We start from the raw sequence: 15,704 nt of genomic DNA, 5'->3' as shown, positions 1-15,704 counted from the left end.
TTACTAGGAATCATGGTTTTGTGCATTTTGAGAGTTATTTTAGGATGGAGGGACTAAATAAAAAACTATGTTTTTATGTATATAGGCAACACTTATTATGAAAATGTTATTTCATCATCGTTGAATATCTGTCCTGAGGTGTTTAATCTTACAGCAAACTTGATCATTATCTTCCATGTTTTACATATGAGTAACGGGGAAAATGAGTCAGTAACTCCACCCACACAAGTTTATAGTGCGTAAGGGACACGGTACTTAAATCTCTCACACACATTGTAATGCACTGCTCAAGGGGATGCAAAAAAAGTTATGGGATAAGTATCTCACACTAACAACCTCACAAAACAACCTAGAGTTTTCCCTAGTAAGCTGGTTTAGACACAAATCTCCTTTAAAAGATGAATGAATATATTATGAGTCATGGAAGTTACACACTGTAACGATCATAAGACCTAAAGATGTTATTTAATATATCTGCATCAGTAACCAACTCGTAATCTGTATAAATATGGCATGGACTGGATATGAGGCCTTATGAAAATATGTGGAGATTTACTCAATTATTTTCAAAGCATCTTCTCTCCCCTCCCTCCCTCTCTCCCTCTCTCCCTCCCTCCCTCTCCCTCTCTCCCTCTCTCCCTCTCTCCCTCTCTCTCTCTCTCTCTCTCTCTTACTCTCTCTGTTTCACTCTATTAAGAAATTTCTTTTACATTACAAATTAATACTTTGAATAGTTTATCTGTTATCTTGAACTTTCTATACAACTGGTGATAAAAATATAAACACAGAAATGACCAAAAGCCATATAATACACCAGGCTGTAGACATACACAAGCCCACAGTCTTTCACACAAACCTGCTTTCCTGCAGGGCACCATAATGCTAACTGCTGACATTTTGTTTCTACAATGGTCAATATATTTCATCATGAAATGTTTATGACCTCTGAACATCATATTCAATAGTAACCTACATTGTTACAAATTGTTGAGAAATAAGATTACAATTTATGTGATATAATATGTAATGTCAGATTAGGTCTTAGATAGGTTATAAATTTCTAATGCTTAAAAATCACAACAGACATTTAACACAAAAACTTTACTGGTCTCCAGATAATCATTGTTGAGCAGTCAACGCTAGGCACTGTATTCAGTTTTACTCCAGGTTAAGACTCTGCTTAGAACAGCCCCCTTGAATTCATTATGTATATTAAATATTTAGTTTTAGATTGGAGTATGAAAGATGTCATAATTGGAAGTGGATCCAAAATTTCTTCCCGAGAGCCTGGAAATCACTTTTCGCCTAAAATGACTTAGGAGCCTGCATTCCAGACACAGTCTTCCTCTTTTAATTCTAGGCTTATCCTCCAAACACTTCAATGGAATATGGCTCTGGCAAAATACTCACTCCCTCCTCTGTAAAGGAGGAAGAGTTCTGCTAACTCCCAACACTGTAGTGATAATGATATGTGCTAAAACAGGATAGCTAAACACTTTTAAGGTCTGAGCATTCAATTGTTACTTAAAGTTGTTTGTGTGGCTAAATTGAAACCTCTGAATAAGTCTTAGGTTGCTCCATTGAACTAATTTTCCAGATGTTTTTCTAATTAGTATACAATGGCAAAAAAAACTATTTCTGCACTTCTAGTCATGAGAGAGACTACAGGAAGTAAACCTCCCCCTACTCGCAGTATCAAGGATGAGTGACTGCTTATATGGGTTCAGTGCAGTCATTAAAGACTTATGCATTCCACAAACAATGAAGATGGTATTCCTGTTGGAAGCAAATAATGCCCCCTAATTCTGAATTGCCCATGGAGTAAAGAATTATCCTTAATCCCATACAGATGTAAAGTAGTCAGTAACATATGAAAAGTTGCTGCATACTAAGAAAACTCAATCTGCACAGAAGGTTTTATCTTTAACTGCCAGTGCTCCAGACTGAGCTTGTTCTCAACGTCATACAAGCAACTGGGCACTCGTTACCTCCTGAAACCTATTTGCCCTACTGGCATCTCTTTCATTTAACTCATGATGAAGATAAGGAGGGGTAAATATTGTGGCTTCTCACAACGTTTTACAACTTGGAAAGCAGACTTGGAAATATCTTGAAAATATTAGGTGCCTCAAGACACTAGAAGATATAAGTAGGCTCATGAGAAGAAATGGACAAGCAAATGCTTAAAGAAAGAATGAACACACAAAAGATAGATACCTAAAACCAAGACAAGCATCAATCGTTAAAAACAATCATCGCATGACACTGATTCCACTCTGAAAAGTTCCCATGGAAAACTTTTTCTGGTGATATCCACTGAGATTAATTATGTCAGACATGTGCTGAGGTGCACAACTCAGGCCACATCAAGTGCACACAATTTGGAGACATGGAATGCCATCAATGACAGTATTCAGCTTCCTTGAGAAGATTTTCTCTGCCTTCTCTTGTTTACAGCTAAACCAAATAGATGAAATTTTCATTCCACTAAATAATTTACATATTCTAATAATTATCCCTCCTGAGAACATAGCTTATTTTATTTTTCCATATCTTACTCAACTGACTAGACTAAAACACATTTCTAAAGCCTGATTATATCTGTGAATAGGTTATACCTTAATTACATCTTGATACTCTTTAATGTGCTAGTCAATGTCTTCTTATTCATATACTTCTCCCATTTAATATTCATTCATGTGAGTTATAAATTTTTCAAATAGAAAGACTGCTGAAACTCCTGTTTGGGAAGAACTTCTTACTCATTTTTAAAACAATAGGCATAAACGGTATTTCAAAACCTGTCTTCAGTGGAAAAATAGTCACTGAATATGATTCTAACAAAATGTTAGGAAAATAATACAAGTAGATGTGAAAGGATTAATTAACCATTCTGTACATTTAACATTTGATGTTTGCGACCTACAGTAGAGTAGGCGTTACCAAACAAAACTTACCCATCTCCTTTCTAAGTGCATGAGTCATTTTGGCCATACCAAAGCCAGTGCAGTCATTGAAAACATAGATTATGACCTTTCCAACAAGTAAGAAAAGTATATGAAGCAAGTGGTGCTACCACATCACATTTTATAGCATACTGTCAAGCTCAGGACATCATTTTCCCCCCAAAGAAACATTAATTTGAATCTGAGTTGAGGAAATATGTAATTCTTTGTTCCAAGTGACCACCATGCAAGCCAGGTAATATCTTAAATCATGATCTATGTGCTCGCTGATTTCATTAAAAATATTTGATTGTGTATGAGTCTTTTGGTGACATCTGATTCTACCTACTTTCATTTCGTTTCTTTTCTTTTTTCTAATGATTTTTTTATGTACGTTTCAAATGTTATCCCTTTTCCCGGTTTCCCGTCCATAAACCCCCATCCCATCCCCCGACACCTTTTTCTATGAGAATGTTCACCCACCCAACCTGTCTCCGCATCCATATATTACCCTACACTGGGGTGCCCAGTCTTGGCAGGACTTAGGGCTTCTCCTCCCACTGATGTCCAACAAGGCCATCCTCTGCTACATATGCAGCTGGAGCCATGGGTCTGTCCATGTGTACTCCCTGGATGGTGGTTTAGTCCCTGAGAGCTCTGGTTGGTTGGTATTGTTGTTCTTATGGAGATGCAAACCCCTTCAGCTCCTTCAATCCTTTCTCTAACTCCTCCACTGGGGAGTTCAATGGGTGGTTGCAAGCGTCCACCTCTGTATTTGCAGTACTCTGGCAGAGCCTCTTAGGAGAAAGCTGTATCAGGCTTAGGTCAGCATGCACTTCTGGGCATCAGCAATATTGTCTGGATTTGGCGTGGTAGTATTTAGTAGACAGCTCAACTGCGCCCTCTAGCCACTTTTCATATACTGCACTCAGAGGTCACATTTAATCAACCAAGCTGCTTATAAATTCAAACTTTATAAATCGGTGTATGAGTGGTGTAGGGGTTGAAACACCACGGACTCAGTGCCACATGGCAAGAAGAATCAATCAAAGATGGTTTCAAAAGTCATGTCAAAATTCTACAAATAACTTTCCTAAGAAAAAGTAATGCAAGAGAACTTTTGTTTCTTAGCCATTACTTAAGTAATTACTTAGCACTTAGCATTTTGCATGGAATTTCTCGTCGGTTATATTAGCTGCATGTTTCATGAAATAAATATTTCTCAGGGTCAAGAATTAAATATGTGATGAGAAATGTAAACTAGCACTCTGATGATGTGTCAAAATTATCTCCCACAATAAGCAGATAAACACGCATAATACATAGACAGATAGGCGATAGCATTACAACAAACATGAGATGCACATATGATAGATTATAACAAGGTAGGTAAATATATACATATGTATATATACATAATACATGTATAATAGATAGTATGGGTAGATATTTAAATAGATGGATGGATAGATAGATAGAAGATAGATAATCAATTTTGAGATACACTCTCAAGAAACTCAGACAACATATTCCAACTTCCTTTTTCCTTAAAAAGTACTACTTGTGAGTGACGGACACATGTTTGTGGAATAACATGTTCTTGTTTCTAGTATTTAATGTTTAAAGTGTGCTACCTTGGTAAAAAGCTAATTTTAACCTTACTGTCATCTGATGCCAGCATTTTTATTAGTAACAAGACTACGTTGATACTTGAGAATGAAGCTCACTTTGCTGCTAGACATAGTAATGTGATTATGTGTAATTAATAACCAAAGGCACACAATTTAGAGAAAGCTTGAAATATTTACCTCTGAACCCTAAATTGTTCTCAAATTGTGTGGTATGTATGTCCCACACCTGACATTGCATGGCTGTATATATAACATATAATGAAACAGACACTAACTACTGTAAATTTGAAAATGGCCTTTTGTATTAATGTGAAGGAGGGTGTTTCTTTGTTTTGTTTTGTTGTCTCTCATTGCTGTGGTAAAATGCTAGAGCAACTTAAGGGACAAATTTATTTGGGTTCACAGCTTGAGAGTATAGTTCCTTGTGGAAGAAATGGTAGAGCTTTTGCGAACATGGGCTCCCAGCATCTCCCACCCTAATTAGGCAATCTAGAAACATCTCTCCCAGACAGACCCAGAGGTTTGTCTCCAAGGTGATTCTGGACGTTGTCAAGTTAGCAGTCAATACAAACCAACACGGCATTATTGACAGTTTATTTTAATACTTGCTTCTTTAGAAAATGTCAATGGAAAAGTGGCCATGTTCAAAGCGGTTACTGAAAAGCACCAGACTGATGCCGCCTTCATGCTCCATGCTCTGTGTCTTCATGGACAATGTTTTTTCCTGATATTCTTGGAACTTGACATTCAAATTTTGATTACGATTGGTCTACAAAGCACCTGGCCCCTAACTGAATGAAAATGGACATGTTATTTGAATTATAAAGAAATATTTTTGATGGTATTATTTAAACTATGAACAGATTTGAGAGAACTCTGCCTTGTAATAGAAGGTGTAAGCTGTACTTGACATTCTATGGTAGTAACAGATGACATGACAAAATGTGAAAATCACGTTCTTAAGCCAAACTGTCTAAGAAAAAAAAACACAGGAAGAAAATGTTCTGATGTTCGCATGATAGATTTCAAGACATTATAATACAAAAATAGAAAAGATATTTAAATGAAGTCTTCCAGACTGGCTGACTGTGATAGACTATTATGTAATTGGTTGGTATCCTGTCAATGTCCTCTGTATCAACATTGATTTACATCTATCCAGAGTGATTTCTAAAAACAACAACAAAAAAAAAAGAATTGAATTTAACCATGTGAAGAAGTTATTCCTATAAGATATATATATATATGTATATATATATATATATATATATATATATATACAGGCTATACAATATTCATTCAAACCTCAAAACAAGCTCAAAGCAAATACTATCATCTCTCAAATATGCAAACTGTAACTTTCAGAGACTGATAAGCACTCCAACAGAAGCAATGAGATTAGATAGAAGCCAGGAAATCTAGTGTCAGGATTTGTGTTCTTTGTCAGTATATTCCTGAAAAACTTCTAATTAGTCATTTATAAATACCTTCTGAAAAGTTACATGGTGAATAGCTGCAGAGGGTCTCAAAATGAAATAAATCGACACATAATAACATTAGTTCAACATTAGAAAAATAAAGAAGATTTCCTATTTAGTAACTACATATCCTTAATAAGAAGTAGAAACTTCATATACAGCACTTTTAAATTTACTTTACTGAAGAATATAACTTGATCCTTATTTTCTAGAAGAGTCTGGAAAGTATCCAGCTGGACAGACAGAGATGCAACTTCAAATCTCAGTGGACTTTTCAAGGGGCTATCAGAACAAATGTGCCTCCCCAGCCTGTGTACCTTCAGAAGCACTTCCGAAAGAACTCTAGATTTAGGCAGAGCCTGTCCGGACAACTTCCAAAGAGAAAAACAGAGCCAAAGTGAAACAAAAGGAGAAGATGGAGAGTCCAGAACTGTTAACTCCTGGTCCCCTGGTTATAGATCCTGTCCCTATGAAACATGTCAAATGTCCAGCACATGTGGACTGCTCATTCTGCCTACAACCTCGTAGCAGATACACACACTTATGAATTAGTCACCGGGCCCCTGCTCCAGATTGGTTATAGATACTACGACAGACGTATGAGATGCTCTAGGTAAAGGTTAGAGCCAGACATAATTTTATGAGCTAATTAAATAATGAATATGGAACATTAAAAGAAATAGAAAACAAGACGTAGGAAATAGAAGTGTGTCAACATACAGCAATTTTAAATCTATAAAACATAGGTATTTTTTATCTCTTAACATATCTCGTAACCAATCCTTGGCAATTTCAAATGCAGTACACAGCTATCCAAGTGAAACTTTGAACTTTTAGACAGATGAGACAACTGATGAACAGATCCCAACCAGTTATATAAAACAAATGTAAAAAAACTTAAAAAATAATTACAGTCACAATTTATAACACTTTTAGTAAATGATCAATATGCACATAGAATCTTCTTCTATTTAAGAAAATCAAATTTTGCCTTCTCAAGACTTTCCCCCATCATTGTCGATACTGCTCTATGTACAATTCAGTTTTACATGCTTTGTTTTCAGCATAGACCTGGCTTACAATGTCTCTACTCCTAACAAGCAGGTATTATTGTTCAAAATCAATCTACAACTGCTAATATATGTGGCATGCTATCCCAGTCAATAGCTATTGCCATCATAAACTATAATATAGTCCAAGTTTCATAACAATGTATGCACCCAGGAAATAAGCTCCAGAGTCATGGAATCTCTAATTTGCAGTAATGACATTAAGAATAAACTGACTCCAAGAGTATAGGATCTAAATCACAATTTCTTGTTAATAATTTAGCTGCTTCTGATCAATGACTAGCTCAGCTTTTTGACCAATGAATACCTGATCCTTACAGTGTCACCCAATGACAGCGGTTTTTGACTTTCACAGCTTTCTGACCAATGACTACCTGAGCCTTAGACTGATATCCAATGACAGCAGCTTTTGATTTTCAGTTAATATTAGTCATGCTGCTTCCCTGTAATGTGCTGGTGTTCACTGTTACCATTTCCAGGATGCAGACAGACCTCAGTGATGAATATTCACTGAAGACTTCAGGAGCAGTGGAGAAATACAGGCAATCCATTCACAGTACTGCCTTTGACAGTGTCTGTTTCTTAATTTGATGAATACTCTATATTTGCTTTTTTAAAACCACACAAAAATACCATTAGCACTGACTTTCACAAGAATTTCAAATTTTTCTACCATCCTTTCTAAAAGTAGAACATCCTAAATGTTTATTTTCTTAAAAAAATCAGACAGGAAAGAATTAACATAAATACCTTTGCTCAATCCCTTTCGCAGGGAGAAAAAAATACAGGCATTTTTTTTTTACCTTAAATCATACAAATAAAAAGTATGGGGGATCACAAATTAAGTTCTTCAATGAATAAAACATTGTAATCTTAGTTGTCAGCATGAACGGAATCTCTCCAAAGCTCTGGTCCAACTTAATAACTTAGTGTGTATACTAGGAGAAAAAAAACAAAAAAACAAAAAAACAGGACCTTAGGAGCCTCAAGCATGATTGATACTACTGCTGGGCTTTGTGGGGTTTGGTTTGTTTGTTTTGGACAATGAATGGAATAAAACATTCTTACTGTGTCTATTCTACAACCAAGACTAGAAAGAATGATACAAGTGCCTCTCCTGGAAAAGTAATGCAATATCTTTCCCATTAGCATTTTCTATTAGAAAGAGATATCTAGTAAATATTCATCAGGCATAAACACAAGTTAGAAAACGTTCTATTATCTTAGATTTGTATGCTATTTTGATACATATTTTTACTATCAGCTACTTGATAGTTAATATACATAGTATCATATATTTTATATATATGTATATATATAAATATATGTATATATATTAGTGTGTGTGTGTTTGTATGTATGTGTGCATGTGCGCGCGTGTGTGTGAAAATGCCTAGACATCCAACCAAAGAAGTGCTGAAGAGCTTACAAAGCTATTTGGAAATGATACAAACTCTGAGACACAATCTCCTATAAATCATTAGAAAATTCCCTTTGTGTTAAGTAAGCTTACTAAGGTCTCAGGGGGCACATGACTCTTTTCATCTGTCGGTTAAATGTTTGCATCGTGCAATAAGCATGGCTGGAATAACTCAGATGCCCCAAAAAGGGGAAAGTGGCTCTGCTAACTACTCTCCATAAACCTTGAGAGGCAGGAAGAGATATTTGAAATTCAATATGAGATCATTTTAATAAAAGGATCTCAACCTCATTCAGGTAACAATATCCGCTGGTTGAACTGACTGAGAGGTTCCAATATAAAGTAATACAATCTAACCTATATTTAGCCTCACAAAACAAACCTAATAATCATCAAAACATTGATGTCATTCAACCCTGCAAAGGTAAGTTAAGAGTTCTCCCTAACAGGTAGTTCCTACCCAGGCTGAGATTCCCATAGGAAGCAAGATACTAACCAGGACCTACTCCAGCCCCCTCTGCCTCACCCCACAACAGTCTCCTCCACCAACAAGCAACAGCCTGCTCTGTATACAGCATGCTAACAACAGCTTGTCACTTCCATTCCTTCAGCTTATGAACTTGCCATGCCTTTAACTCAATTAAATTATCTCCTGACTTAAATGTTAGGACAAAACCCATAGTGACATCTAATTTCAAAAGTTCAACTTGTCCATCAAGAAATGTCTGGACCTTCAGCTTCTTTTCATTGCTGTTTATAAGTAAAATAAATCAATTGTGCGCTTCAAACGGTGAACCTATTCTGGTTTTCAAATGGTGGTTTCTTTGAAACATATTCCTACTTAGCATTTGCAAACTTTCTTAATTACTGTGATGATGGGTCTTACTTTTTCAAATACATTTCTTCTGCCCCCATTATATGGAGTCCAAAAGACAGTCTCTGCCTCCACACCTGGCACTTATTATGAACACTTTGCTTATAAATCGGTTCCATGAAGCATGTTCAACCCTGTGCAACAGGTCCAGCTATTGTGTAAACACAAGCTCCTAACACCACAATGGGGACAAGAACCAGTTCATTACAACAGAGAAGAACGGCACCAATCCCCACAGATTCAACTGTAATTCTTTTGAGATATAGGAGGCCGTGATAACTAAGAGAAGTTTGTGCTACCCAGACCCTCCCACAGCCTTCTCCTTAAATGTAATGTTAGTGTAAAGAACTGTGCAACAAAAAGCCCAGGTGTGCATGGCTTTTCTCGACTCACTGCACATGACCAGCTTTAGAGCTCACTGGATGACAGGAAGAGCACTTTCGCGAAGGTCTGACAAGTCCTTTTACTTAAGTTGCCCATTGCTGCTGCTGTCTGTTCCCAAAGCCATCACATTAAACAAATGGCAACCAAAAATGTCTCGGCTTTGTCATGTCAGTGTGAAATCAAATTTAAAACACACCTCTAAACTATTCGAAGGGGCCGCGTTTATTTCCAGTCCCTTGGGAGGGGAGAGAGTAGGCTCTTAGAGGAGGAGATAGATTTCATGTGTTCTGTACAGTTAGATCTAGTTACAGTGTATTAAGTTATGCCTAATAGAAAGATACTGTCTGCTTGAGTGTTTTATCACAAAGTGATGTTATTAGCATATCAAGTATTCCCATACTCTCCTTGAATTCTTTGATTTTTACCTTCCTTTGTTAGGCACAGACCACAAGGAGAAATATTGCAGGAACAATACCCAGGCACATGATACCAACCATCAATGTGGTTTCCCTAGCCGTGTATGCAGCAGAAACTCAAGCTTTCTTATAAAGCTACACATTTGCTCTCCATAGAGCTCTGCCTCTTCTCAGGCTAAGCAGCACCAGCACGCTACAATGTGTTTCTGAGCGAGCAAGCATGGTGCTTTGTGCATCTGGGGATAACGGATTGTGGGTCTCCAGGCATCCATCACTTAGAACACTGGCAAACTCAACGAGGGTTTTCGTTGCTGACTGGCAAGAGAAACAATGTGCTCTGAGCTACAAGGATCCAAGAAGTGAAGGAAAGGTTCCAGGGAAGCAGCCGAGCGAGGGGAGAGGAAGGAAGCACTGTACTCTTACCTCCACATTGAAATACTGCTCCGTTCCGCAGACTGTAGCACATAAAATCCAAAGCAAGGTTTGGAAGAAAAACACCCCCGAACGATGCACGAAATCCAACCTTCTTCCAGAGCTGAATGCGAGTAAGATCATAGTGAACTCTGCCTCAACGGATGGACGAGCTCCCCTGCGTTTTCTCCCTCTTTCCGAATGCCCACTCCCTGTTTCCTTTTAAAAGAAAAAATAGTCCTGGGGTGGGTAGAAGCTTGCAGGTTCACCCACCCGTCCAGGGGTGGGGATGGGCGCCAGGCTCGGCAGCCGCGAGGAACAGAGGAAAGGCAGGGTCAGCGGCTGCAAGTGTTCACCATCCTCACCCGGCCGTCGCCCGGAACGTGGCGCCCAAGTTCACCCGCGGTTCCGATTCCCAGCGCCGCCGAGTCGCAGCCGCCGCCTCCAGCCCGTGCGTCCTCCGCCTTCTCCACCTCCTACGCCGCCGGTGCCCCCAGTTTCTGCGGGAAGGGCCTCAGCCGCTCCCAGCTCACTGCCTCCGCTGCTCCTTCCCTCCTCTCTGCTCCCCTCCAGAATGTTCATCGGTAATCTACATAACTCCTCCTTCCCGGGGTCTGCGGGGATCTTGGGGGCCCCGCGCGCACACACACTCCAACCACACGCGCGCGCGCACGCGCTCGGTCCTACACACACTCACACACGCACACACACGCGCACACACACACACACACACACACACACACACACACACACACACACACACATACACGCGGGCACCCTCACATGAAACACACGCAGGCGCGCTTCTTAAAGGAGACGACTCATAAAGGATGCCTTTTAGATACTGGCGCACTGTATTGGGTACCGGGCCCTCTCGAAAGGCCCTAGTTCATGATGAACTCTCTTTTCCTTATTACCTGTCCCTCATCCAGAGGTCTGATACCTAAGAATCGGGAGAATCCATGCTTACTTAAACCTCTCTAGCTCCTTGCCCAGACATCTAAAAACAAGTGCGCCCCTCCCCAACCAGAACTTGGGTGGGGCTTGGGCTGTGGACCCGGGTGGAAGCAAGGAGCAGCCCAGGCCTGGTCTTGAAGGATATTCAGCATCTTAGTTAAAGAGGTTCAAAGAGATCCCTAGTGCTGGAAATCAGAAGAACCACCAGGTTCCTGTGTGTTGCTTGGTAGTCTGGGTCAGTTACCAGGACTCACCAAGTTTGTAGGAGGGACATGGTAAATTCCTGCCATCAAAAACTTTGTTAGTGTCCCTTAACCCTGTGCCCTGCTGTCTCCCAGGATCATTGCAGGAGCCTTATAGGCTCAGAGAATAGGAACAGGTTTTTGGTTTGCGACAAGTAAAAGCCAGACTCAGCATGGAACTACCGTCATCAAATGAGTGGCAAACACTTATCAAAATGCTGGGATTCCAAAGATGTGGTTTTTAATACATCTGAGAAAAGAGGTGGTGCCACTGAGGAGAAGGCAGTTGTAGAGCCAGGATAGAAGCTGGGGAAACAGAGAGCACTCACCACTCCAAGGGGGGTGGTGGTGGGGTTGTGAATATGAACATCGGACAAGGGCAGGAGGAAGATGCTGGGAGCAAATCAGAGAGAGATGGGGTCTGGAGGGAGCCAGGAGAATTGCAGGAGCTGGGGGTAGACTGCTGTCATGCCAGGCTCACAAACAGAGCCAGAGAACTTCAGAAGAGGATGCAAAACTGGAGCTGAACAGAGGCAGTGAGAGGAGGTGGACAGGGGAGGCAGCAAATACCAGCCCTTGGCAGGTGACTTTTGGCTGGGGAGAATGGGGGAAGGGAGCAAGGCTGGCATCTGTCTGGGGGCAAGGCCAATAAATGTGCTTCTCCTTGGCAGCCAGTAGAGGGGAAGAGGAGCCCACAGGAGGGAAAAGCAGCCAAAGCAAAGGCCAGCATTGTTCCAGGTACATGACAGCTGCCTAGGCAAAAAGGAAGGGAGAACTGACAAGATGTATTTCATGGTCAGTCAGTAAAGCAAGAAACTGAACACAAGAGGTCAAATTTAGTAAACAGATGGAAAGTGTTGGAAAATAGAGCCTTCCAAGCATTGCATTGGACAGTAATAATTTGTATATGAAACTTGGAAGGTGGATGAGGGGCTGAAATCTCCATGTTTCTTGTTGCTGCTTTGTTAAAACCCGTGGAACATAAATCCAATCTTTCCAGTTGAGATTCATTTAGATCGTTTGTTGTGTAGGTGTTTGTGTGTTTGTGTGTGTGTGTGTGTGTGTGTGTGTGCGTTTGTGTGATGAAGACATATTAAGAAGCTACCCCACATACTGGAATAAGTTAAAATTTGCAGAATGTTTCTCATCATAGTATTTCACTGAAATTTCACAACATCCTTGATCTCGTATGTATTGCTAGAACTTGCTGGCCCCTGGCCAAGCAGAAAATCCTAGAACTGTAAGTTCATGAGAGACCCTCTCATAAAGAAGGGTGCTTGATATATTCTCCTTTGCCATTTGAATGCCATGATTGACATGACATGTGCACATGCATATGCACAGACACACATAAACATTTTTATGTGCCACTACATCTAACAAGATGCAAAATTAGAGCAAAGATGATGGAAATAAAAGTTTTAAAGCATTTCTTAGTCATCTAGATGCTGTGGAAACGCTGAAACAAATTTCCAAAAGAACTATTTGAGGAAAGAGCTCTAAATTGTGAAGGATTTACTAAATGAGCTAGAATGGTAGAAGACAGTTATCAAGAAAGTGGAAGAGAGAGCAGGGCCTGAGGAAAAGGAGGCATTTCTATAAGAAAATTTGAAAAAAGGAAGAGGGGCATTTATGTGTAGAAGTATGTAAAGGGGCTATCATATATTAAGGTAAAATATCAAATAAACAAACAAGATAAAAATAAATACATATCAAGAGAAAGACATCTATAAAATTATTTGTGAGATTTTTCCATAGGAACAAACTTGTTATAAAGAGATTATAGGGCTAGAGTGATGGCTCAGCAGTAAGAGCACTGACTTCCCTTCCACGGGTTCTGAGTTCAATTCCCAGCAACCACATGGTGTCTCACAACCGTCTATAATGAGATCTGATGCCCTCTTCTCGTGTGTCTGAAAAGAGAACAGTGTGAATACATAAAATAAATAAATAAATAAGAAAAAGAGATTATAGTACAGAATTAGAAAGGCTGAACATATGAAATGAACTCAAAATCCTATGCCTTCAAATAATGATCATGAGGAAAAAATGAATTTTTAAAACAGGAATTGATAAATTTATAAACAGTAAAAATAGTATGCTATGAAATTACTTACAAACATTTATTAATCTCAATAATGAACATTCACCAGTGAACAATGAATGAAAAAGCACTTGAAATTCTAGATGCAGTTAACAAAGAAGATACAATATCCTTTCAATAATGACATTGGGGATGCATAGTTTGTTGAGAAAGCTATTAATTATTACAGCATTGTAAGAATACAGGTTGTTATATATGAAATATGCCTGACATGACATTGGGATAAGCAACTGATTTTCCAGTTTGGAGATAAAGTCACAGAGTAAGTAATTCTCATAGCATCTTGGAAATTACGAAGAAAGAAAAGGAAAGACATTTGAGACCTGTTGTGCAGTGAAGCAATGAATATTCAAGCAGGCATCTGTAGAAGTACAGACATTGTGTAAAGGGTAAAGGCTGGAGCATGTTTAACAGCCAAGGTTAGAGGTCACTGGGATGAGGAACAAGAACAATGCATGCTAGATTCAGCCTTATGCTTCAGCCTGAAAATATTCTTAGAAAGAGGTCATTGAGTTTGTCCTGCCTTCAGGTAGTTTGTGAACTACGGAAACTTATCTTCTCAAACTTCTTGTGACTTGTGTCTTCTAAAATACCTTTGTAGACATTTTGTCATACATCCCTGATAAGCTTGGTATATTAATACCTGATATGCATTCAGCTGAAAACCCGAGGATAGGTACTGATTTTATTGTCAGGGATTTGTCATTCCATTTCTACCCTATTGGCTGTTTCCTCTTAAGATCCAGGGATATAGGAAATCCCCTGTGTTCATCTACTAATATGTGACTTTAGTTAGTGCCCTTCTCAGAGAGGTTTATAACCTATCTATGGTAAATTAAAATATTGTCATCTTTCCCTTTAGGATATTAATGAAATCTTTCTTCTCAATTCCTGTCTTTTGCTGTGTGTCCTTTCCACCATGTGTCTTCTCTCTTATAGGAATTTCAGAGAACTAGTAATCCCATAATTGCCTGTGACTAAAGAAAACAGAGGAGAGAAAACTAATAAGAGAACTAAGAAGAAAGTGTAATTGCCCCTGGCAAAGGCCAATAGCAATTCAATAAAATGTCATGTGGGAGTTATGGAGACTGAAAAAGCAAATAACACCTATATCCTTCCTGAGAATAATGGCAGCTAGTTAAACGTGAGCAATCCCATGACTTGACATCATACGAGGATGATTATAATTGTCTACAAAAATATAGAGGTAAATTAGAATCTTTATAAACACCATTGAACCAGATTTCTTAAATTATAACCTTAAAAATGATTTCTGTAATGTGGGAAGTTACATCAACTAGTCTACTGCACCAGTGTGTGAACATCGTTCCTTATGTGCATCAGTTAAAGCTATGAACCTTTTTAAATAATAAAAAAAATCCAATGCATACCAAATTAGTGTCAAGCTACTGGCATACCATTACTACAGGGGGCATGCATATGCAGATCAGACCTTGTTATTTAAATTTGCTGTCAGGACTAAACTTTAAGGCTTGGGAAATTGTCAGAAACATATACTTGTGAGTACACCAGCTCTGGTGACTCACCATCATAAACAATCTAGATGCCCAGTTCCAGAGTTTGCCCACAGTGGAAGTCCTTGCACTGAATCCATATCCATAATATTTGGAACATCATACTTTGAGTAAAGTTGCTGGCTGACTCTGTAACAGCTATGATACTGAAGTGAAATGAAACTCATTTCCTCAGAAATATAACCATATGGGCTGAAGTTACATGACTGATTACTTTGGGTAGCATGGTATTCCTTG

General features: G+C 38.9%; 1 protein-coding gene across 1 annotated transcript in view; it reads right to left on the bottom strand.

Moving 5' to 3' along the window:
- Positions 1-11,202, bottom strand: part of Mmp16 (matrix metallopeptidase 16) — a 243,988-nt gene extending 232,786 nt beyond the window's left edge. The window contains 1 exon segment of the mRNA NM_080776.3: positions 10,642-11,202. Within this exon segment, the coding sequence (NP_542954.2) occupies positions 10,642-10,773 (132 nt within the window). The 5' untranslated portion in view covers positions 10,774-11,202.
- Between the last annotated feature and the right edge of the window lie 4,502 nt (positions 11,203-15,704).

Source organism: Rattus norvegicus, chromosome 5 (assembly GCF_036323735.1).
Source record: "Rattus norvegicus strain BN/NHsdMcwi chromosome 5, GRCr8, whole genome shotgun sequence".
NCBI classification, from domain to species: Eukaryota; Metazoa; Chordata; class Mammalia; order Rodentia; family Muridae; genus Rattus; species Rattus norvegicus.
The sequence above is the reverse complement of the archived record's forward strand: the minus strand, read 5'-3'. Positions and strand labels throughout refer to the sequence as shown.